This window comes from Leiobunum rupestre, chromosome 4 (genome assembly GCF_980474605.1).
Source record: "Leiobunum rupestre chromosome 4, qqLeiRupe1.1.hap1, whole genome shotgun sequence".
NCBI lineage: Eukaryota > Metazoa > Arthropoda > Arachnida > Opiliones > Sclerosomatidae > Leiobunum > Leiobunum rupestre.
In genome coordinates this window covers 30,867,648-30,892,846 of record NC_143387.1, presented here as the reverse complement: position 1 = coordinate 30,892,846, position 25,199 = coordinate 30,867,648, and the positions used below count along the sequence as shown (strand labels likewise).

The 25,199-nt window shown below is 36.3% G+C and overlaps 1 protein-coding gene across 3 annotated transcripts in view; it reads left to right on the top strand.

Annotated features, from left to right (window-relative positions):
• Positions 1-20,467, top strand: part of Prp39 (pre-mRNA processing factor 39) — a 32,821-nt gene extending 12,354 nt beyond the window's left edge. For 2 of the 3 annotated variants that reach the window (XM_090171473.1, XM_090171472.1), the window contains exons 5-16: positions 6,212-6,327; positions 15,383-15,550; positions 15,845-16,088; positions 16,171-16,281; positions 16,463-16,627; positions 16,701-16,827; positions 17,737-17,945; positions 18,421-18,480; positions 18,985-19,166; positions 19,635-19,715; positions 20,033-20,252; positions 20,314-20,467. In XM_090171473.1, the coding sequence (XP_090027599.1) occupies positions 6,212-6,327; positions 15,383-15,550; positions 15,845-16,088; positions 16,171-16,281; positions 16,463-16,627; positions 16,701-16,827; positions 17,737-17,945; positions 18,421-18,480; positions 18,985-19,166; positions 19,635-19,715; positions 20,033-20,252; positions 20,314-20,373 (1,743 nt within the window). In that variant the 3' untranslated portion in view covers positions 20,374-20,467. Of the gene's footprint in view, positions 1-6,211; positions 6,328-15,382; positions 15,551-15,844; positions 16,089-16,170; positions 16,282-16,462; positions 16,628-16,700; positions 16,828-17,736; positions 17,946-18,043; positions 18,284-18,420; positions 18,481-18,984; positions 19,167-19,634; positions 19,716-20,032; positions 20,253-20,313 lie in introns of those variants that run through there. The other variant, XR_016480290.1, reaches the window with a different exon arrangement.
• The last annotated feature ends 4,732 nt before the right edge of the window (positions 20,468-25,199 follow it).

Below are 25,199 nucleotides of genomic sequence, written 5' to 3'. Positions count from 1 at the left end.
TGGAGTTTCTCTCCTCTCTGGTGCCATCTCTCTGGAGTTGCGATAACTAAAGAAAATACCAATGATACAGTAGGTGTAGGAGTGTAGAGGCGTGTCCTAGTGGAAAAGCCACTAAGCAAGTTGGGTTTACATTAGTGACACTTGGGTAATATTGCTATTGGGGTGAGGCTATCACAGAAAGATGGCGATCAATCATAAGCATCCCATAGCATATACATCAAGGGTATTAAACCAGGCAGAAAAAACTATTCCACTTATGATAAGGAATGCTTAGCCATATACTGGGCAATTATTAAGTATAAGCAATTTTTAGAGGGAAGGCCTTTCTTGGTCATGTATCTCCAAACCTTTGCCTTTAACATCAGGTGTAAAAATGGGTCTGAAAATGTAGTGGCTGATCTCCTATCAAGAGATATACCCATAACTGACACTCCCATAGCCTTGGAAAATTTTATGCAAATGTTTTGGTTCTGTCCATACTGAGCTACGCTTCTCCAAGGACTGTTTGATGGGGATTTTCATAGATGTTACGACCTCTGCAACTGGCTGCTTAATGGGGTGAATGACGATCCGCAATTTGGATGCCACATTCTCTGCACAGACTAATGTTCTTTTTCTAGAGATGGACCTTTCAACTATCAAAATAATCACCTATGGTAGGATGAAAACCCTCACTGAGGATTCAAACATCAACAAATTCAGTTCCAAATGTTTGGGCTGGACTTTTAGGAAATTGTTTGATTGGTCCAGTGTTCTTGCCTCAAAATCTCAATGGCCAGAACAATGAGCGTTTTTTATAGAACGAGCTTACAGGTGCAATAAACGACCTTACTCAGAAGCGCTGACAGCGGTAGGCACGTGCCTACATTGGAAAACTTATGGGGCCTCCAATTTAAGTTACGAAAAAGGTGTCTTCTGTCAGCCTAAAATTAATTGAAAAGATGACTAGTTGACTACCAGTTTTTTTTATTCCTGAATGGCCGGTAATCTTTGCTTTCCAATTTAGAAAACAAGCCCCCTCAAGGGCCCCCTGCAGCCTAAAAAGGGTAGGTAAGTTTATTCATAAAGGGGGATCATTGTAATTCAGGGAAAAACAGCTGCTTCCATAAGCTGCACACGTTATCGGAAAACATAAAAATGACCTCTGACCTTAGCTCCCCTCAACCTCTTGGCAAGTTCAAAGAGCGAAATGTCTCCCCCCCCCCCCACAAGATGCAAATCGAGAAAGGGGACCACTGCAGTGCCCGCACCTGACACCTGTTCGTCCGAGAGCTATCATGTTGTCAAGAATGTCGTTTGTTGATAAGCGCAATATCGTCCTAAAAAGGGGTGGTCGTCCACCATGGTGGTAAAACTGGAAAGCTCCAGCTTATTTGGGGGTTTGTGATTCGCCCACTGGGTCACGTGTTCATAAGGCTGGTGGTCACTCTTATCATTTCATTATGTGCGCTTCTTCAAAGCCATTCTCTACATTTCGAGTCTTTCTCAGTCAATTTACTGTCCTTTTTGTTTAAATATTTTTCTCAAGTGCCGACTTCTACCTCCTAGAGGTTGAAAGAAGCCGTACTGCGCTTGGTTTAATTAAAAACATTTTGGGCGAGTTTATATAGATAGTTGGCTTTTTTCAAGCTTTTTATTTAGTACCTAGTTATTTTTTAACAAAACTATGTTAGTGGTGTCTGTTTTGTTTTAATATTTTTGGCAAAGAGCCGACTTCTACTTCCTAGAGGTTTAAAGAAGCCGTACTGCGTTTGTTTTAAATAAAAACTGTTCGGGCTAGTTTATATAGTTGGCTTTTTTCAAGCTTTTAGTAGCTAGATATTTTGAACCAAACTATTGGTAGTACCGAGGGTGGTACCATTCTTAAAACTAGTTTTTTTAAGACTATAGTGGTACCATTTTTCAAAAGCGTAATATCTGGAGTTTTGACTTTAAAAACTAAAACCAGAAGGACTTCCTGAAACTTTATGTTGAGGCCCAAAAACGCCAAAAATGTAAGAGAAGCGAGCATAGCTAGTAGTCAAAAAGACTCAAAGAAACGATGTCTTCAACCGTCAGCTAAAATAAATAAACTGAATTCAGGGGAGACTCTAGGTTTTACAGAGACTGAAAACAGTAAAAAAATGTTTCTCTTTAGCAGATGTAAACCCTAGGCTTAGTGGCTATTGCCACTAGGAGGCGCCTTGACACTCCTACGCCTACTTTATTATATTTTCCTTAGTTACTCGCCTCTCTCGGGAGATGGCGCCAGAGGGGAGGAAACGCCAAAGGTCGGAGGAAGCTCGTATATATAAGCTCAAGTCCGTGCCGAGAGGCTTTTTGGGAGTCTGAATGGGGGACTTCTAGCATAGAGTTGATCCTGATTAGCTGGCCGGACTTTTCCTGGCAGCCCTATACTGTTAAATAGTGCACTTATTCTCCCACACAATTTTTGAGGCAATCCGCTGACATGGAGCTCTCCTCTCTGGTAACGTTGAATAATTTCTTAACCCAATATTTTTGTCAATCCGTTGATAGATTAAGATAAGCTTCTTTATATACTGTAAACCGCATTGTGACCCTGAATAAAGACTTTATGATAATAAGGTATTTTTAAATTCTATTCAACCCGATTCAGTTTCCCCCTGGCTCAAAATCTGTTACAATGTTGTTGACGTTTTACCCAATGTCAATGTCAGTCCGGCTAAGGAGGTAGTTCTAAATTCTGAGTTATTGGAAATTTTGGTTGAATCCTCTAACAGAGCCTCGAGTGCAAAGATAGACAATTAAAACGTAAGACGATTAATTGCTTTAGATATTAGTTTAGATAAGGATTGTCTGCCCGTTCAACCTAACCTCGCGTCTTTTCCCAAAACCCTAATTTGTGGTAAAAACGAGGCTTCAATTCTTCTTGGTACACCAAATACCAAATGATCGAATATTCTGTAGCAAACGATAAAGTTTATTGTTTTTGTTGTCAGCATTTTTTAGGTGGCAGAAATAGGGGATTTATTGAGGGGTTTTTGGACTGGAAAAATATGGCCAAAAAGTTTGAAGAACAAGTTCAAGTTCAAGTTTATTGTTTATCATTTGATTTCACATTGTTAAGAGTTGCAAGGGCCAAGTCAACAGTGACTTATAGCCCTTTTTGTATAGTTTTTTTTTTAAAAATTTTATACAATTTACACCAACAGTCTTATAAATAATATTCAGACTATTTGGAATCGAAATCTCAAGGTTCAATAGTATGTCAGGTTGATCAGCATCATAAAACTGACGTTGCTAGAAATAGATATGTCTTAGGTGCTCACGTATAGATAATAGTACTGTGCGCCCAACTAGATCTCGCTCCTCGGGGGTATAGGTTGGACGATGAAAATGGGAACAGTGGCAATTTCGTTAAAATTTTAGATTTATTAAAGAGAAATTGTCCCGACTTTAAAGCCAAGTGCAAAAGTATGCCAAATAATGCTAAATACATACATAGCACTGTCCAAAATGAGCTGATTAACCTTAGTGGAAACTTTGCTAGGCGAATGATGGTAAACGGAGGTTAATGAATCAGGTAGTTTCTTTTCCGTAATTGCCGATGAGACTAGAGATAATGCGGGAGTAGCAGGGCCGTCTTTACCTAATTGGAGGCCCCTGGGCAAAGCTATGGGCGATCCCCTCTAACTCCACCCAAGTTTCTAACCTCCAGTGCAAAGTCCATCGACGCTCTAATCTACAACTATCGGTTTAAATAGTTTCACTTGTCCTACTAAAGGTTACTGAAGAAGCTTATTCTGAGTTTAAAAATACTAGAGATAATGCGGAAGTAGAACAGCTGAGTGTTTGCATTGGGTATACTAGAAAGGAAATTGGCGTAGTAGAGCATTTTAAGCATACACAGATTTGCATAAGTTCGACTCTGAAAGCATCAGCTTGGCTATAATTACCCTTTTGACGGAGAATGGACGGAAAATTGAAAATTGCATTGCTCAGGCTTATGATGGGGCCAGTGTAATGAGTGGGCACGTAAAAGGGGTGAGGGTTCAAATAGAGAAGGCAGTAGGTGGAAATTGTTTGAAAGTCCATTGCTATGCCCATCATTTAAATTTAGTTTTGGTTGAATGCTGCTCCAATATAGTCGCGGTTAGGGAATTACTCGGACTAGTTCAAGTGATCTATAATTTCCAAAGCAATTTAGTTATTAGGAGTGAATATTTTGATAATTCTCAAAAAGATCTGGGCTACGAAATAGTTCTTAAAATGCCGCAAAGCTGTGACACTAGGTGGTGGAGCAAAAAAAAGGTCTTCATTACTTCAGAAGTAGATTTGATTCTGTTCTCTTAGCATTGGAGAACTTGGTTGAAAATGGTAGGCCCGAGGAAGCTGTGAGTGTCGAGGGTACATATTGCAATTACAAAACTTCACTAACTCGATTTTGATTACGGCTTTAGATGAAATATTAGGTATTACCAAATCCTTGTCAGAATATTTACAAAGTTCGAAAGTCGTTCTAACTGTAGCTATCGCTATTTGCAAAGCTACCATAACTACCTTAGAGCTTCTAAGTTAGAAGAATCTGTTTTTAAACACGGTTCCCGATTGCAACACTGCACCTTTAGCTTTAAGAAAACGAAAAATAATCCCTAATCAAAGACTAAAGCATAGTGTGGTAACGTGTACAACAGGAAACCGAGACACTGAAGCAAAGACCTTAAATGAACAGTTGAGATCTGTTAAATATATTTATATAATTTAGTCTTTGCTATTTCCGTATTAATGCCCGGCAGACCTGCAATGCCTGGCTAACCGGTAATCAACTAACTAGGGTCGGACGCTCTGATAACTCGTTAAGTTTTGTTCTCTCCGTTAACCATGTTAAATTCATTTAGTCTAACTTAATAAATTTACTTTAGTATTGTCGATAAAGCTTTTTACTTTCATCACCTTACATATACAACAAGATCAACTTACTACCAAATAATCGATAAATTTATATCAGAAATGAAAAACCAATTTTTAGAAAATAATAGCCTAATTAAAGGAATAACTGCGTCTGACCCTTACTCGGAAAACTTTCTCGTAGAAAATGACGTCGTAGCCCACTGCCAAATATACACTCGCTTTAATTTCGACCTAGATTCATTGAAAGGTCAAATTAAAATAGCAGGAAATTTAATAAAATCGAAAAGTTTGAAAAGCGTAACAGACTGTTATCACTATCTTATGACAATGGAAGGTGGCTTTCCCGACTTAGTTAAGTACTATGAAGTTGTTCTGTGTATTTATCGAATCATTTAAAAGAACATCTGATGTTAGTGGTTGATGAATTTGGGAAGAGCTCTAATCGCAGATTGTCATTCATTGAGTAAAACGACTTTAATATTTAAAATAAGGGATTATTGGAATTGGGGATATTGGATATCTAAATTTTGGTTAAACTAGGGTAGAAGTGAAAAGATTAATTTAATTTTAGCTTCACATAATTTTGTAATAAGAAACATGGTGAACTCTTTCAAAACGGAGAGTTTAGTTAAAAGAAAAAAGCGTGAAGTTATTGATTGAAATTATTGCGTTGAGGGGGGCCTCTAAATTCATCGGTGCCTACTTGGGAAAAATCCTGGTGGCGCTACTGACCTTAATTTGGCTGAAAGACTCAGAATTTGGTTTCAGCAAGATGGCGGTACCTTACCACATTATCACAGAGAGGTGACTGAATTCCTAAACAACGGAGTTTTCTTACAGATGGAATGGAAGAAATGGTTCAGCTCTTTGGCCTGCAAGGTCTCCTGATCTGACGCCGCTAGACTTTTTTAAACTATTGCAGGTATTCTTTTATTGGAGTTTTCCATCGATTCCCAAGATACGTGAATGATTGCACATCTTTGCTATCTCTTTTCTGGATCAAGTCGCGTTTTTCAGTGGAAAATAGGTCTTTCTTCCTGATGATGCTCTACAAAAATACTCAATTGACATTGATCTAGCACCTAGTGGTAAAAAAATAATTTTGAAGTGTGCAAATATTTTAGAAAACTATGGAATTTCACCTATCAGTGTCCTCCAGTGTATTTACTTAACCCTAAAAATTTCATAGTTGTACCTTAAGTAGTTTTCATAAAAAAATTCACTTGTAAAAACCCTGTGTTTAAATCATTTATTAGTCAAGTTACTAATTACCTTACTTGGTTTCAGTATCGGATTTCTAGATACAACCTAGTTTACTTAATATTTTAATTTCTTTAAGGTTTTTGAAAGGGGTCTGAAAGCAATTCCACTGAGTGTTGATTTGTGGTGTCATTTTATCAATTTTTATAAAGTTTATACTAAAGACAGTGAAGATCATTATCAAAAAGTAAAAGAGTAAGTATATATACTTTGCCTTTTAATATTTTTAACACAAACCAAAGTTATTGAAGTACTTATTAGGAATTAAACATTATTATGAGAAATATATGTGGTAGTCTGTGATCATGTGACCTCTATGCTCTCCCTTAATCCATTTTCGACAAATCTGATATTAACTTGGATAAATCTTTCTAAAACAATTAAAGACAACCCAGCTACAATGGAAAGCCTATAAACCTTTTCATTTTCATCAAAAATAGATGGTTTAATAACTGATCTTCTGCAAAATATGTTGATTAACGTGTAATTTTTCATATTGCCATAAGCCTAACATAAGATCCCGCTAAGTAAAGTTAAGAGCATTGTCCTTGCGTGAGACCTGCAGAAACACAACTCATATTTCTAATAGCTTTGTTTACGTTACGATAAATTATTTGGCCAAGCTAAGTGTTAATTTTAACTTTGAAAGTGATAAAACGTGTGAATGGAGCAAAGTCACAGCTTTCAAAAATTTCAAAAACATGTGTTTTCCATGCTGTTTTGCCCTGCTTCTAAACACAACGGGGATAAACCGTTTCCTCCTACCTGAAGGTGGCAAAGATCTTTTGGCATGTGCCCAAAAGCCCTCTATACGGTTAGATTGTGATCCCAGTTTCAGGATCTTAAAAGTGTAACGAATGGTTAACTTTAAAGTGCCTTACATTAGGATTACAATCTAAACCCCGTCATAACTTTTCCAGCAATCCGAATTTATGATAGAACCCAGCACAATCTATGTGTCAATGAGAGGGGGGATTAGTATATTGGCATCTCTCTAAGTGACGGGCACCATATAAAATGCTGTGCTCTCTTGATCCCCTCGTCCAAACACCCACTGTCCTCCAACTCGACGGCTGCAATTGAACTTCCATCTCCCAAATTTTGAGAATGGCAGCGTCACAAACCACCTCTCTGCAGTCTTGGTACCACCGCGAAATGGACACTTTTTAAATTTGCAGGTTTGTGGTATATTAAATGTGAAAAGGTAAATTGTCAGCAAAATATCTCTGAATTTTATAATTTTGTTTCGGTACGGTGTAGTTACCTGACACATCTTCATACTAAACGCCGAGTCGTCTGGGTATAATTGCATTTCTTACAATCGAAGCCCTCTGCCAAAAGATTTTTTCTTGCTACATTTCTGTGAAATTTTGTTTATGAATTTATGATAACTTTGACCATATATAGTTTAGGTTATAGCTAACAGGGGGCACCATAGGCCTTATATTAGTTAGTCAGCAGTCCCACTGCACTTCACTTGAGTCATCCTCCTCCTCCAGGCCAGATAATATTTTTGTTAATAAACTAATGTCATTTATTATTAAGTAGTTGTTTTATTGTAACATACTAATACGGAACAAATGGTAGCAGAGCGTGGTTGGAATTTCCTGGACTTCAAATAAATCAACTACAACTGTAGCCACCATGGTCAGTGGCAGTCATATTGATAGTAGGCCAAATGGCCAAACCCCTTAGCTTATCAGGCCTAACTCCCAAGGGCACCGGTGGTGGCGCCAGTGTGGAGCTAGTATAAAAGGAGATAAGCAGAGAGAGAGAGAGAGAGAGATCGGGGCATTAAGAGCATAGAGGCAGAACATTAGTTAGCAGTTAGGAATTAGTATGGGAGTGGTTAACTCCCAGCTGGCCTGCTAGTTGGCATAGTATTCCCCCAGTGGCTGCAAGGTTACATTCTCTTCCATTGGTGGGAATATCTAAGAATTATCAGCATCTTATTATAATAGGATAATTATTGTGTATTTCGCTCTAAGGCCTCCGACGGCACGTTACCCAACCTTCAAGAGTAAGAGCGGCTATAGGCTTAGTAAGAATTCATATGCCTTGAACATTGTGTCACTAGCAAAAAGCTTACTTGAATATGGCGGATGGTGGTCACATTACTAAATTGAGTTCTGTTAATTATGGTTCTTGGAAATTCGAAATGGAATTATTACTTGGTCACAAAAGTTGGAAAACAGCATCAATTGCAGATGTCATTAAATATAAAAGAAAATAATCAAGAGCTCTTTCCATGATAGCCCTAGTGGTTACGCATGAACTGTTGATGTTTTTATGTGTATAAGAAGTGCCACTACAATCTGGGAGACATAAGAGATTCATTTGAACCAGGTATCCAGAGCAAGAGTGTAGCCATGCCTAGCCCTTTTCCTATCAGCCCTGTAAACCTGCCTTGCAGTCACACGGGCAGTTTAGTTCTTGAAGTCGAGCTGAGCCGTAGCTCCTCCGGTGTTATTAGAGTTATTGTTAAAGATTCGACATGGTGTAAGGACCGCCATAGAGGGCGCCCCAGGAGGGGGCAAACTCCAACGCCTCTAGTGGTTAAATACCAGAGGTGCAGGAGAAATAGATATAGATGAAGACGAGACTAGAGAGGGGAAGGTATGAGACAAGCGGCGGAACAATTAAGCGTAAGAAAGGATCGTTGAGTAAACTAGTGAGTGCTAATAAAATATAATTTATGTTGTTTAACCAAACTCAGGCGTCTCTTATATTTAAAATCTAAGTAATTTATTGTAATATTAGCTACGTAGAAGAGTTCATTACAATGGCTATAGCCCGCAACCACGTTCCAAGAGACGACACATTTGTCATTCCATCCGTGAGTTCGTTCCTTATCATTTCACATACTTAATAGGCTAAGTTTAAGGTGAAGCTTGGGCCTTCGTTTAGCTATTGTGTAGCTCGCTCTAAGGCCTCCGAAGGCACGTTATCCAACCTTCTAGAGTAGAGTGGCTATATAATTGGTGGCAACAGTAAAATGTTAATTTGTTATTATTAATGTCATATATGAGGTCTGGTGGACCTCTTGTTTGATGTGATTCTGGTGACATTCCTTCATATTTATACATTTTTGGCGTTGTGTAGTAGATTTTGTTCCTTGTTTGGTTGGCCACCATATTGTTTTGCGGTGCCAGTAGTTGACGGCGAAGACCCCTTTTTTACCGCCTGTTTGGTAGTTCTAAGGTTAGTTGGGATTGGCTTAGCGATCTTTCTATTTTTCTTTTTGTAATAGATTGAGTGAGTTTGTAATTCTCCGTAATTGCGTTACATTTATTTTTATCTATTTTTATTTAACCTTGTTGTGTTGCGATTCACTTTTTCATTTTATTATTTCAAACACTTTTTAATTGATTTATGGAAAATAAGCCTGTCGGCATTGGTTTGGTTAGAACTGACGCAATTGATGGTTCTTCAGTGGATTCTACTGATTTGAGAATTAGTCAATTTAATACTGCCTTATATAAATTATGTGGGCTATCAAACAGTGAAATAAGTCAGGAAGGGGAACAAGGTGTATCAGAAGGTGCTGATATGGGAAAAGTCATAGAGTTGTTGACTGAGATGGTAACCAGCCGAAAGCCTTTGCCAAATTATTAGTTTTCTGGAAAGGCTGATGACGACCCTAAGTTGCATTTACAGCAACTCCTTATGAGTGTGTTGGTCAGAAACCAGTTGATGTGTCCAGGTTATGTGTCGTATAACTGTTAAGGATCCTTATCCGGTGGCGCGAATTGATAAGTTGACAACCACGTTTGGTGTCACACTTAGATCTTAGGTCGGGATATTGGCAGGTGGCCATGCATCCTGACAGTAGAGAAAAGACCAGTTTTACCACCCATGCAGGTAATTTTGATTTTTAAGGATGCCTTTTGGTCATATTAATAGTGGGTTGACCTTTAATAGGATGACGCAGCACGTGATGAAAGATAGACGCCACTATGGTGTGGTACTGTATTTTGATGACATCATCCTTGGTCATGTGACGTGGGAGGGGCACTTGATCGCTTTAGAATAAGTGTTACAGTGCCTTTTAGACACTGGGCTAACGTTGTGTTTAGAGAAGTGTGTGTTTGTTCAGTCAGAAGCAAGGGTCTTGGGTCATCTTATTGACAAAAATGGTGTATGTATTGATCAGGGTAAATTGCAGGGCGTACGTAGCTACCCAAAACCTAGAAATGTCAAGCAGTTGGAGATTCCTGGGTTTTGCTGGTTGGCATCAACGTTTTATTGAACAATATCGCGAGCCCGTTGTATGATCTTAAGAAAAAGAGTAGGAAGTGGGAGTGGACTGCAAGGCATGATAAAGCTTAGGCACGACTAGAGATGGCTGTCATTTTCTTCTAGTGACTAACGCATCGGAGGCGGGGTTAGGTGCAAGATCGCTTAGAGGTTCCCATTGGTCATATCAGCTGCGTATTGCAGTCCGCACAGCGTAACTATTCAACTACGGAGAAGGAATGTCTCGCAATTGTTTGGGCCGTTAAGCTGTAAGTCATTTTTTAGAAGGCGTCTGTTCTGAAGTAATTACTGATCATTCGTCACTACAGTGGCTGCTGAATCTTAAAAATCCACAGGCTCGTCTGGATCGGTGGGCGCTTTTTTTTCAAGAATTTGATATGTATGTTAAGTATAGGCCGGGCAAGTTGAATGTAGTGGCCAATGCTCTTTCGAGGGTTCATGAGCCATGTGACTCTGGGGTGGTTGGGACTGCGAGGCCATCTGCCGAGTCTATAGTCAACAAACCGGGCATGTTGGGCATGATGTCCTACGCCCGGAGTTCAGTGATGGTTCTTGATGGATCAAGGGTTGCTTCGTCACCAACTCTAACAATTGCTGAGTTTCGTAGGGCACAAGCAGATGATCCTAAAATTAAGCGAATCCATGACATCGTAATTTCCGGGGGCGTCCCTGGAGTTAGTATTGAATCCAGGTATTATATAGTTGTTGATCAGATCCTGCGTCGCAAGGGGGGCATAGGATAGTGGTTCCTTCGAGTATGCAGGAGGTAGTGCTGTGTCAAGTACACGATCATCCTTTAGCCGGGCACTGTGGTATTTACAAAACCATCGAGCCGGTAATTAGCCCTTTTTGGTGGTCCGGGTTTAGTAAATGTTCGCCCATTACATCAAGTCCTGCATACCTTGTCAACAGAGAAAGTGTCGAAATTATCGTTCCCCGGGTCAGATGGTTTCTAATTTGGTCGTTACCCCTTGGTCTATGGTGGGTGTAGATTTAATGGGTCCGTTACCTCTGAGTTTTTACTCATGTTTACGGACTATTGTTGGAGATGGGTGGAGTTTGTTCCTTTGAGGGTGGCTAATGCCACAACAGTGTCAGGAGCCTTGGTTGAGAGAGTAGTGCGGCAATGGGGTAGTTTATAGCACACATGTGGCGCGACACCTGTGCCAGATGCAGACTATTTATACGTTTAAGTCACCTAACCATCCACAGACGAACCAAACGGAGCAGGTGAATCGTGAAATCGGGGATATGATCAGCGTCTTTGTGACTATTAGGCACAGGGAGTGGGATGAGTGCCTCCCCCGCTAGAAATCCGCCAAACATGAAGTGACTAAGCAGTCCCCATTCTGATTAACCCAGGGTAGGGAGGCTAGGCTTCCATTCAAAAACTGAATATATTATTTTTAGCAACATAGGAAAAAATACAAACACCTCAATTGAATTAACCATAGACAACCAAACAATAAATAGAGTATACACGTACAAATACCTAGGAATAATCTTCGATCATAACTTAAACTGGAATTTCCATGTCGAGAACATATGTAAAACTCTAAGAATGATAAGTGGAATTTTATACAAATGCAGAACAATAATGACTCACAAAATTTTGAAAGAAGTGTACTATGCCCTTTTTAACGCTAAAATGAGCTACGGCTATTGTATATGGGGGAATACAAATAAACACAACTTAAATCGAATCAGTATTCTTCAAAAACGTGCTATTCGCGCTATAAACAACCTCCCCTACCTAGCGCACACAAGGGAACTATTCTTAAAAGAAGCAATTTTAACTATATATCAATTATACGATTACTTATCAATGTTGTTCTTGTATAAAGATTATCATGGTGAACAAAAAATTATAAAAATTAAAAAAAAACACTATCAACTTAAGAAATAATTATATGTTTGATATTCCACACTGTGCCACGAATAAAAAATTTACATCTATTTACTATAGTGGAATAAAACTCCTAGACTACTTGACAAACAAAATAGACATAAATAAAAAATATAATGAATTTAAACGTGATCTTAAGTCTGTCCTAATGGAAAGAGATGTATAAATTTTATTAAATCAATTCTTTTTTGTAACCTTTTTCAACGCGGTATTTTCTGTTTTAATATTTTCATTTTATTATTTATATTTTATGTATTACATTTGTTAACCTTTAAAAAAAATTGTTACTATTGCCATCAAATTATAAAAAAATATTATTTAAAACAAACAAGGGCTTACAAGTCAAACAATGACTTAGCCCTACACCACATTTGTATCTTAATAAAAAATTCAATAAACTTGAAACTTGAACAGTCGTTGGTACCCAATATAGATATCGACGCTGGTGCAGCCGAATACGCTAGTAGTGTATTAGGGCCACTTGAGGACCGTTTATTATCCATCAGGGAGGTTGTGGAATTGGCCAAGCAGAAACAAAAAAATGCAAGAGTAGGTTAGACTGGGTTCCGGACGTCGGTTCCTTGGTGTGGAAGCGGACCCATCCCCAGTCTAGCGCAGCTTTGGGTTACTTGAATATGGCGGATGGTGGTTCTATAATGGCTGTGAGTCACATTACTAAATTTAGTTCTGTTTATTATGATTCTTGGAAATACAAAATGGAATTATTACTTGGTCACAAGTTGAAAAACCGCATCAATAGCAGATGTCATTAAATATGAAGAAAAATAATCAAGAGCTTTTTCCATGATAGCCCTAGCGGTTAGGCATGAACTTCTAAGTTTTTTATGTGCATAAGAAGTGCCACTACAATCTGGGAGACATTACGAGATTCATTTGAACCAGCTAGTATCCAGAGCAAGAGTAGGCGCATTATTAACAGAGTTCTATGCAATTACGTACAAAGAGTTTATGGGCTGTATATATCATGTCAAGAACTGGAAGAAGCTGGCAATAAATTGGACAAGTCACCATTGCATACAAAATTATCGGCACACTAGCAAGTGCATATTACGCTTTAGTATCTCAAATATATCAGTTTGAAGATTCAGAGTTCAACCCAGAAGCAATTAAACTAATATTACTGGGGAATATAAAACACGGGAGGACTAATACCTATTCACCACCAATGAATAGCGTGGCAGATCGGATCAATTAGACGTAATTAAGTATGGTAAGAGCTTTCTTAGAGGATACCAAAGCACCTATGAATCTGCACATATTGAAAATCACACAAAACAATCTAAACTAGGTGATCAGAAGAATATACTGATGTCATAGCTAATGATAAGGCCGACCACGATTCACTAACATCAGAAGAGTTACCAATTGATGAAATTGTCCTGCCACTAAAACGAAATCAACAGACCTACCACAGGGCTGGAAGAAAGAAGTCGTCATACGACAACATGAAGTCAGTAAAGGTGTTGCTGATATCTCTTTTTATACCCCGGAAAGAAAAAGGCTACGCTCCAAACCAGAAGTAGAGAGATATCTAATGGAAAACTATTGTACTGTATCCTTAAATTTGTATCTCTCAGAAGAAAAAGAAGATACATATCATGTTTATTGCTGTGATATCATAGTACCAAAAACATATCACGAAGCAATGGAATCACCACAGGCTGAACTTTGGGCCAAAGCAATTTAAAATGAAGTCGAAACACTGGAAAAACGAAAAGTGACGAAGATAGTCATAGGCTGTAGATGGGTTTATGCCGTGAAACTTGACAGGGAAGGTTAAATCAACAGGTATAGAGCCAGATTGGTTGCACAGGGATATGACCAAATAGCGGGTGTGGACTATGATGACTCATTCGCTCCTGTTATCAGTTTTAAGTCTTATCGGTTTTTTCCTTGCTTTATTCATGACCTGTTTTGGTTGGATTCACTGTCATCTTGATGTTAAAAACACTTATCTTTATGGAAGCCTAGACATTGAGGTGCTCATGAAACAAATCTCAGGATTTGAGTCAGCTGATTCTTCTACACAGTCTACAATTGCTGAAATCATTATACAGCATACCCCAAAGTCGGAGACAGTGGTTTATTGAATTAGATAAAAGTTCTCAAGCCATGGGATTTACCCAATAAAAAGGAATGTATTGTGTGTATTATCTCCCAATGAAAGCCTTTGTACATGTGGATGATTTGGTTGTGTTGGCATGAAATACAGAAAGTGTAAACGAAATGACCAGAAGAATTTCCCAACGATTTGATATTGCACTCCTCGGGCAAATACGTTAGCTATTGGGAATTTTTTCAATTCCCGAAGGATGGATCAGTGAAAATGCACTAATTTTCATATATAAAACAAATTTGTAGGAGGTATGGAATTACAAGTGACGAACCTGTAAGTGTACCTATTCCAGTTGGCATAGTTTTGCCACACAATGACTCAATAAAGGATGACAAAGAGAAAGAATGAAATCATTCCCTTACCATTCACTCTAAAAAACTAAGCTTTATTGGGGAAAAAGATGCGGTACTTCGGCCGATAGGCCTTCAAGGCGAAAAACTTTATTAGGACTTACCGACAATTTCACCACTAGAACCACCTGAAGACATACTTAATTTATTTTTATAAACTAGCAGAATAACACGTTGGACGCATGACAAAAATAATTACAATAAAAAATGTAAAAATTCCTAAAAATTTGCTAAACTTTTAAATATAAAAAAATTAAATCATTTGCTGCCGAAATAAAAAATACCCACGCTATCTACCTAACAAGGTCTACTAGGCGCAAGCCAAAAAAAATTAAAAACAATTAGGCCATTGTAGTTTACTTCACCACTCTTAACCAGTGAGGCCTACCTAATATTGCAGTTTTTCTACAGCAAATTTTCCCTAGGTCCCATAATTTGTCCAATATCAGTGGTCAAAGTCAAACAAATTAGTATAGAGTATAGTAATAAGAGTATATTGTTAAAATACATTTTTAACTAACAGCATTAATTGATAGTCAACAGTATTTGCCATTTGCTCTGTATGATTTGTTACTTCAGGTGGCAATTTTATTCTTTTAGCCTTTTTGAGCGTGCTTTGTCATCTTGTGGAGGTGAATTCCGCTCTGATAGACTGTGGGATTTGTACATCAGCTGGGAACAGGAAAATGTGAAATTTAAAGAAGTCACTGCCATTTACGACAGAGTTCTTAATACACCCACACAACTCTACATTCATCATTTTGAGAAGTATGCTTACAATATTCTAATGTATACTTTAACCTTTTATTTAGTAATTGTATTTGTTGTAATAACCGAAACTGTAAACTAAACACTGGCTGGTTGAATGTAAATTGTCCCACTGGCTAGATGTTTTATACAGTATCTGTGGATCACTGTAGGTGAGGGTATGTCTGACAGCAATAAAACTTTTTCCATACAAAAATTACTTTCAGCAATGATGTATGTAGGTAGCATTAAAGCTTCTTCTTGTTTTATTTAAAAAAAAAATTTGATAATTAATCAAAATTATTGGGTTTTAAGATTTCAGGACCACATAAATCTGAACCCACCAAAAGACACATTATCCACCGATGAATTTTTACAACTTCGCCAAGATTATCTAAATAGTAAAAAGAAACCGATTGGCTCAAGCAGTACTCCTGATATCGGCACTGAAGAGGAAGAGGTGGTTGCCGATTCGGGTGGTGATGCCCTACCTCCAGGAGTTGATGCGGAGGACGTTCCACCTGGCCTGACAACCAATGACAGACCAGAGAAAGACAAAGTATGGAGTTATTGTGAATACCTTTATACTATGTATGTAACACTAACTATAATTTCTTATGTATGAAAATTAATATTTCTAGTCAAACAATGAGGAAACGGTTTACATAAGACGAAAAGCCATTCAGAAGAGGCGAGATATTTTTAAACTTAATGAAGAAGAAGTTGGTAAAAGATGGAATTATGAGGAAGGGGTTTGTACATTTTAATTATAGCACTCCATGTTCTCAATACTTTTCAAAGTCAGGTTCAAATACTAATAAGTAATAGTTTTACCCCAGGTCCTTTGTATTATTAAAATTAAAGTTTAATTTCTAAATATTAAGTTGGTTTTCGAAAAATTATTACAAAGGAAATAATTTACTTTATGAACAGATCAAACGACCTTACTTTCATGTTAAACCTTTGGAACGTGCCCAGCTTCGAAACTGGCGTGACTATTTAGATTTTGAGATTCAAAATAGTTCTCATGAAAAAATTGTGATTCTTTTCGAAAGATGCATGATAGCTTGTGCATTGTATGAAGATATGTGGATGAAGGTACTTATATATTTTGAACTCTCATTCAAACTTTGAGTACAACAATGGATTTATTGATTTTTTTTAACATAAGTATGCAAAATACATGGAAACTATAAGTCCGGAAGCAGTCAGAAGTGTATTTGAGCGTGCTTGTTTGGTTCATCTAAAACGTAAACCCACTGTTAATCTTGCATGGGTAGCTTATGAGGAAAGACATGGTATGTATTTTATTCAGTGATGAGCTGATATTTATTTGTTACATTAAATTAAATTTAAGATTTAGAACTATTTACGATTACATTGTTAGTGGTAGTAATTCAGTGCCTTATTTGTTTTGTTAGAAAAGTTGAATCATTGGCTTTGATATCTTATTAACACTCTAAATCCACCACGCCTTAAATTACAGTACAAGCACTTCAGGATGATTATATTAAATTGGCATTATTTGATATCAAAACAGTCATTTGGTCTGTTTTACAGCTGGTTTTTAAAACCAGTTGTTTTCTATTTCTTGATAAGACAATTTTTTTTGTAATCATTTGCACCTTTGATAACTAGAGCTGGCTTACGTGAAAAAGTGTGTGGCATAGCAGTAATACTGTTCTACAAGAAATAGTTTGAAGTTACTGTACATGAATCAAAAGTACATGAAAAGGAAATATCAAAATTTATCAGATTTCTTTAATTGATTTTAAACCTTTTTCCCTCAGAAAATTAATAAATAATTAACATGCATTGAAAATTTTAATTTATAATAACCTTAATTAACTTTTATTGCTACTAAAATTTAGTTTGCTTTGAATTGGCATATTTACAAAACAAAATTAGTTTTTTTCCAAACTTACATTGAAGTACAATAGGTGATTTAAATCAAATATGTTCTAGAAATTTCTGATTTATTAAAAGCAAATTAATTTAAATCAGGCTGTACTACTATAAAATATCATACACTTTTAATTGAAGCAATTTTCTTACGTTCAGGTCATAGTCTAGCAATATTCTAGCATTCTTCAGTTGAAGTTGAAGTCATAGTCTGCCTTCATATGAAATAAGCTCTCATTCACTATTTGTTGTCACTCACTCACTGATCTGTAACCATATTTTAATTATAAACTTTCATTCAAAAGGCCATCATGAAGATGCGTTGGAAGCACTGGAAAGAATTGAAATGAATCATCCTGACCTTCTAGAAACCAAGCTTAGGAGAATTAACATAGAACGGAGAAGAGGCAACTTTGAAAATGTAGAAAAAGCATACTCAGATTGTATCACCACTGCAAGGACTGCGCACATGGCATCTCATTTTTCTGTCAAACTCTCCAGATTTCTGTATAAGGTATATCATGTGGGCCTTAAAAAATAATTCTACCGATAAGTCATTTTCTCTTTTTTCCAAATCCCTTGAATTCCCCGGATAATTATCTTCAAATTCAGCTCGAGAAGATGTTGGAGACGAAATTTGCAGCAGTTTTGGGCAATTTTAATACCATAAATATAAAGGAACAAAATTTCGGGTTTTCAAAGTCGTTGAAATTTTCAGTTCCGTTTTATTTGGTTAATGCTAGGGTTTTTATGTGCAGCTATTTTGTGAGTTGGGTTTTTCAAAAATGGCCCAGAGCTCAGATTCCTAACTTCTTCACTGTACTTCTAGTACTACCACTACTGTTGTGAAAGGTAAAATGAGATAAAGAAACCAAATGAGAGTTGTTATTATTTATTGGGAAAATATACGACTACTAGGACATTGCTCCTTAATTCTTCCCCAGGATATGTAATTCATTATGTAAGACATTTTAATATTCAAATTACAGGTGCGAAAAGACTTCAATAAAGCTGTTGCTGTTCTGAAATCTGCAATTGAACGAGATCCGGTAAGAAAATAATTTAGCTGTTGGTTTTTAATTAAAAATTACTAATAATTTTTTTCTGTATCTGTAAGAATTTATTGTATTTCTGAACATGCAAAGTTTAAAAAATTGGTATTTAAATGTAATTGGTTTATAAGTTAAAATACTTAATCAAAAACAATAAATTTGTATTTGTTTTAACTTTGCATTGAAGATTTATAGTTTGTCAACTTTTGTTAGATTAGTTAGCCTATATATAGTTCAAGGAAGTAGTAAAAGCTGTTTTGGTTTTCACTGGACTACATTGAGTCATGGGTGTAGCATTTAGTTGCTAGCCTTGGCCTGCAGGACAGTAAGGTTTATGTCTAAAATATGAATTTTGGTATTACATCATTTAAAACCTTTTTTCCCTCAAATTGGTGGGTATTTTTACTTTTGAAACCAGATGTATCTGAATTATATTCTTCTCTTATAGTATATTAATGTGAATTTTTTTCTTTGTTTGGTTCCGATGTTTTTATCATTTAGACAAATTCACACCTTCACATGCAACTTGTGGATGTAGCTTTCCAAAGACCAGAAATTGATGAAAAGGCTTTAGTTGAAGCATTCGATGTAGCTCTCGGAAGTGAAATGAATGAAGATGAGAAGCTAATCTTTGCACAGAGGAAGCTGGAATTTTTAGAAGATTTTGCTATGGATCCGTTTAAGTTAGTTTCTTCTCAGAAAACATTATTAATTAGTTTTATTTGAAAAAATACCCTTAAAATTTTAAATTTGGGTTTTTATGTGGATCTCTTCATAACCTAGGTGATTTTGGAAAGAAACACTGCTAGGATATGTAGGTCATCTTCTAAGCTGTTGTATCTTACGGCTTGTAAATTTATATATTTTAATTTACACAAATCTCATGTAGATACGCTTTTCTATTGACAAGCAGAATTGTGGGATTACTTTTTGTAGGAAAATAAAGTTGAGATAAGCCACACCTACAATATTTAACCTAATTGACAATATAGTGCCAATTGGTTTTTTCGAGCTAGGCTCTTGCAAATTTTAAAACACTCCATTTTCTAAAGTCTAAGGTACAATTATACAACACTAAACCCTTAAGACATTTTTGTACAAATTTGTTTATTCACCCAATATAACACCCTAAATTTTGATTTGTTTCTTAGGATTCAAGAAGCATTTGATGAATATTACAAATACTCAAAGAACTTGGGAGCATCATCTAAAAAAAGACAACTTGATGGAGTGTAAGTATTGTAATTTTTTTTTGGGGAGAATTTTACCCAAATGAAAATGGTCCAGTTTTTTTTTTTGATTTTTTTCAAATAAACCTTAGCTCTGTTAATTGCCATGTGCCTAAAATTAGTGAATTACACTGTAGTTGAAAACAGTTATGAGTCAAAACATTTTAGTAGATAAACCCAACTTCTAGCAAAGATTTTTAATATGTAGTATAATTAATTTTAATATCTATTATTGACAACACCCGAATTCTATAAAATGCTAGGTTTATATGGTAAATCTACACCACCCATTTAGAATGACTGTTAAACTTCTCATTTAGTGCTGAAGAACTAGCTCAAAAGAAGCTAAAAGGGGAAGTTAATGGAAGTGGAGGGGACAATGAACCATTACTTTCACTGACTGGTACTGTAAACCCAGCTGGAGCAGTAGCTAATGCTTCTTCAACCCAAGCAATGGCATCAGGAACAGCCACAATAGCCAGTGATGCCAACAGTGCAGCTGCATATAATTATGCACAGTCATGGGCTAATTATCCTCAAGTTAGTTATCAATGAAAATATACTTTGGTAAATTTATTTTTATTTTTTATTTATTTCAAAGGCTTACAACTATCAACAAGCCTGGGGGACGTATCCTGCTTCATATTATCCAAGTCATTGAAGTCGTCTTAAATATTTACAATAGTTCATGATCTTAGATTGTCATTCCACAATTGTAAAATTCATTTTAAAAAATTCATTATTTCGAATTTTGAGTTGGTGTAATTCTATTTAACTACAATGGGTTAAAGTTCCCAAAATTAGATAATTTATGTTACATCTATCATATCTAGGTGTGCAAGTTAGGCAGACTTTGTTTGCTTTCTTTGGTCTATGACTGCACAGCTGAACCCACAACGGGGGAGGAATCCTATTTTGAGGTGGATTATTTTTGCTCAATTTCGAATTTTTAAAGAAAAGCTACAAATACTTGTTTCAGACTGGCTACTTTAACATGAAAATTGGACAATTATACTGTAATAGATTTTCTTAAAGGCCAAGAAAAGATTCTATTTTCTCGTGCGCTAATTTTGACCCCCGAAAAACTTAACTTGTCAATTTCTTGAGTAGTGGCAGTGTGACTGACAGCACACTGTTTTTGAGCATCACTCAATCTGTCCGAGCTGTTAAGTTAGTTGTCAGACCTGTCAAGCAAGTTTTCAGAGAAAAAAATCAGTTGTCACTCGTCAAAAAAATAAGTACAAGATGAGAGGGGTGGAAATTAGCTCTTCAACTTTATTTCTATAGTTAAAGTGGTAGTTGAGCGTAAAATCCATAAGATAAAGCGGATTTCAATAACGTATAATATAAAAAATTTTATAAAAATTGGTAGAACCGTTAATTGATTATAACAATTAGAAGCAATTGTTTTCGGGAATTATTTAATCAATTTTCTGCTGCTGACGTCTGGAGATGGGATACGTATGATTGGTTTTAGTACTTCAATACATTTCCATTATTAGAAAGAGGTTTTAGTTCCTCCTAAAGAATCCGACAGAGGAAATATTTAAGTGGTTTTTCTGTCGCAAGCTAACGGCAAGTGTTTTGAAAAGTCCACTTTTTAGACCTTTTTTTTAAGGAAGCGAAACTTTTTGTCTACAATATAACTCATTGTAATGGCGAGTGAAATTGAAAATTAAACTTGTTATTCAGCCTTTGGTGAGAGTGTAAATGATAATTCTGATATTGAGGAAAGCGAAAACTTTTTGGATTCTAATTCTACAAAACGCATGCCACTGAAGAATTATGTTACAGGCGCCGCTCGTTTTCAATAGGTTGAAAACTTCTAGTTTGGGAGAAAATAGCTTCAAAATCCTTCTATGACAGTAGTAAGATTCAGACTCAACTCCAAAGCAGTGATGTCAGGGGCTGGAAAATTATGCTAGTGTTCTGAAAGTGCAAATTTTCTGGATTTTGGGGGGCGAAAAAAGTCAGTTTCGAACGCAAAAATAAAAAACTTAGCGGCGGAATTTTAATTTGTAAGTTACATATTTCTAAATAAGATAGATATATATTGTGTTTGGGATTCGTGCAACTACTACTTTCAGCAAAGGGTGGGAAAACTATTTAACCCTTGGAAGTTTAATAATAATTATAATCAGCTAGGCTAATACCCAAGGCACCACCTTAGGCCTAAGTCATCAAGCGACCTTTGAAGCCATAAATTCAGGTGGCTGGGTTACAATGCGTACGAGGGTGGTGGCAAGCCCTGCATGCCACGCGAATGAGCCAACAGCTCCCTACACTAACTTACTTGTACCTTCTGGTTTCAGTGTTGGTAGGTAAGTATATTGGATGAATTGTGTTAATTATTGAGTGAAATACTCTAGAAAATTAATCTTCCAATTAGCAATTGTTTAGTTTTACCACAGGATCATTAAATCTACAATGCAATTCAGTAGGAAGTATTATATCACATTGCTTCGATGTGCAAGCTACTCTTTACATGGTCTTTTCTGTTTGGGCTTAAAACAGTACGAAATAAAAGCTGATTTTAAAGGGCAAGTGAACGTGTCTATAAATTAAATATTGAGTCTAGTTAAGTAGCTATCCAATATTTTTTCCATATGCATAGTAGGGGTGTGCAAGCACTCGCTTAAATTGAGTACTCTAATCGAGTTTGACCGTTGAGTTTCGTTAGTTGAACCGAATTAAAAACCTCATTCACCAAACAATTATCTCTTAAAAACTCTTTATTCAACCAGCCGATTAACACGTGTACAAATTAAACTCATAAAATACAAGAGGTAAATCAATCGTTGGTCGGTCTCCCGATTCACAATGACCCGCGGCCTCACTTGAATGTTCCTTATATAGCTTCCAAAAGAGCCCGCCGCAGCTGACCATTGAACCCAAGTTAAGCCGTGCGCTGTCCGACCGGTGGCGCCATCCCTCCACTCATGAACAAACTGTAAACATAAACAAACCCACCGAGGCTTCCTGAAACAGCTCCCCGTTACAAAGCCTTGTCCAGAACCTCGCCAAACGCTAGAGTTTAAAATTTGCCCAAGGTTAAACCCGATAAATAAAGTCTTTATTAGGGGTCAAGAGGGGTTTACAAGTAAATTAAGATGTACACAAAACATATCAGTTAAAGAAATAACTTTACCAGAGAGGAGCGCGCCATGTCAGCGGATTGCTATAAAAGTTGAGGGAGAATGACCCACCACTGCCTAATTGCTAATAATAATATGGTCTTTATTAAGGGATGTTTAATGTTTAATTTTTATTATTCAATGAGTTATTAAAGTGGAGTGGAGGGCAAAGTCAACTAGCGATTTATAGCCCTCCGGTATACATTTAAATCTATAACATGAATATAAAAAATCAATTAACAAAATAAAAATAAACAAATTACAACAGAAAAAATTACAACATTTTGATGAATACACCGCTAATATATATCAAAAAACAATTATACAGAAAAGAACACTCCGAAAAATTCCATTTACTTAAGACAGTGTTATTTAAAAAAAATATTTATACATTTTTTAAGACATTTGACTTGATTAAACGTTTTACTGCCTGATAAGTTTTGCTTTTTGTTAGGTCAATGTGTATTTGGTTGTAAAGTTTTACTCCAAAGTAAAATACAGAGTTAATTTTTTTAGAGATATTACATTTAGGAGGTCTAATGAAGTCGTCTAGTCTAGTCACGGTTTTAACTCAAATAAATAATTTGGACCGTTAGTTATAGTTTTATAGATGAAATTTATACATGAGTATTCATAAACTTGGTGAATATTAAAAATTTTACTTTTATTATAATTCTTTAGTTGGGGCATTCCATTTCCTATTGAAAATTGATCTTAGGGTTCGTTTCTGTAGTATTTTAATTTTATCTAGATTATTTTTCGTGGTGTTTCCCCATGTAACCGTGCAATAAGTAATATACGAGAAGAAAAACGAGTAATAAAGATCAAACAATATTCTTCTTGGGAAAAATTGTTTACATTTTTTAATTAAATAAGAAGAATAGGCTAATTTTTTGCTTATCGAGTTTATATGGTCAGTCCAGGATAACCTTTGATCCAACCAAATTCCTAGATACTTATATTTTGATACCTTTTTTATTTCTACCCCATTTATATTAATTTTACATAATATTATATATTCTGTTTTATTTTTATTTAATTTAAGACCGTTTTCATAAAGCCAGCTGTTAATTAATTCTAGATACTTATTTGCAGTATTTATTAGAGGTTCCAGACAGGCATTTTTTAAAAATAGCACAGTATCATCTGCATATAGCGTTAAAGAATCGTGGGGAACAATATTTATTATGTCAGCGATAAAATTGAACCTTGAGGTAAGCCGACTAAGATCTCCATTGGGGAGGATAAGATGTTATTAATTTTAGTGACACACTTCCTGCCAGTTAAATAGCTACTTATCCAGTTAAGAGCTATTCCTCTAATACCCAGAAGTTCTAATTTACGAAGAAGTCTTTTGTGCGGTACGCTATCAAAAGCCTTTTCCAGGTCAAGAAAGACTCCTATGCAATAACTGGATACATCCAGGGCATTTAAGATTTTACTATATACACTAGTAACAGCCTGTTCGGTATTCCTACCAGATCTAAATCCAAACTGAGAATTCAATAGCAAATTATGCTTGTTACAAAAGGAATCTAATCTTAAGAGAAAACAATTGGCCTATAATTGGTGGGCATTAGAGGATCCCCTTTCTTAAAAATTGGAGTTATTGATGTCAATTTAAGTTTATCTGGGTATACCCCTTTACTAAAAGATAGGTTTAAAAGAAACAATAGGGGGGTAATTATGTGGTCTAACACAAATTTGATAGGCTTTGGGTGTAGTTCATCGAGGCCAGGGGAACTAGATTGCGGTAGGCTATTGATAATTGTTCTGACCTCTATTTCCGTAAGTTCGAAAAGCGCACAAGTTGAGTTATTTATGTCCACATTTATTTGATTGTTAAAATCAGTTTTAGAGCTAATTACTGTAGTGAAGTGTGTATTCATCTCGTTTGCGGTAATAGAATCAGGAATAGTTTTAGATGCTTTCATTCTACCAGTAACCGAGTTAACGATCTTCCACTTATCTTTACTAGATTTGGCCTTATCTGACATCCACTTGTGTAGTGGGTATGAAGTGAAGCAGGTATTCGAAAGAGTTCGGTAATATAATCAGGAGTTCGAGCAATTGTAACTAGGTGCATAAAGATTGCCATGTTGTTGTCTCGTCGCAGCTTGAGAGGGAGAACCGATATAGTGTTACAAGCTGTGGTAGCAGAGGAATGCCTTGGTTGACTGAGAATGGACTTACAGATAGCATTTTGTTGAGTTTGTCAAGTTTTGTAGCAGTTGCCGCAGCGTAGAGAATATCCCCGTAGTCGAGTAGGGGCTGTATAATTCAGTTGTAAAGCATCGTGAATGTAAGAGTATCAAGATTTGGTCGAAGAGATCTGAAGATCCAGGATCTTAAT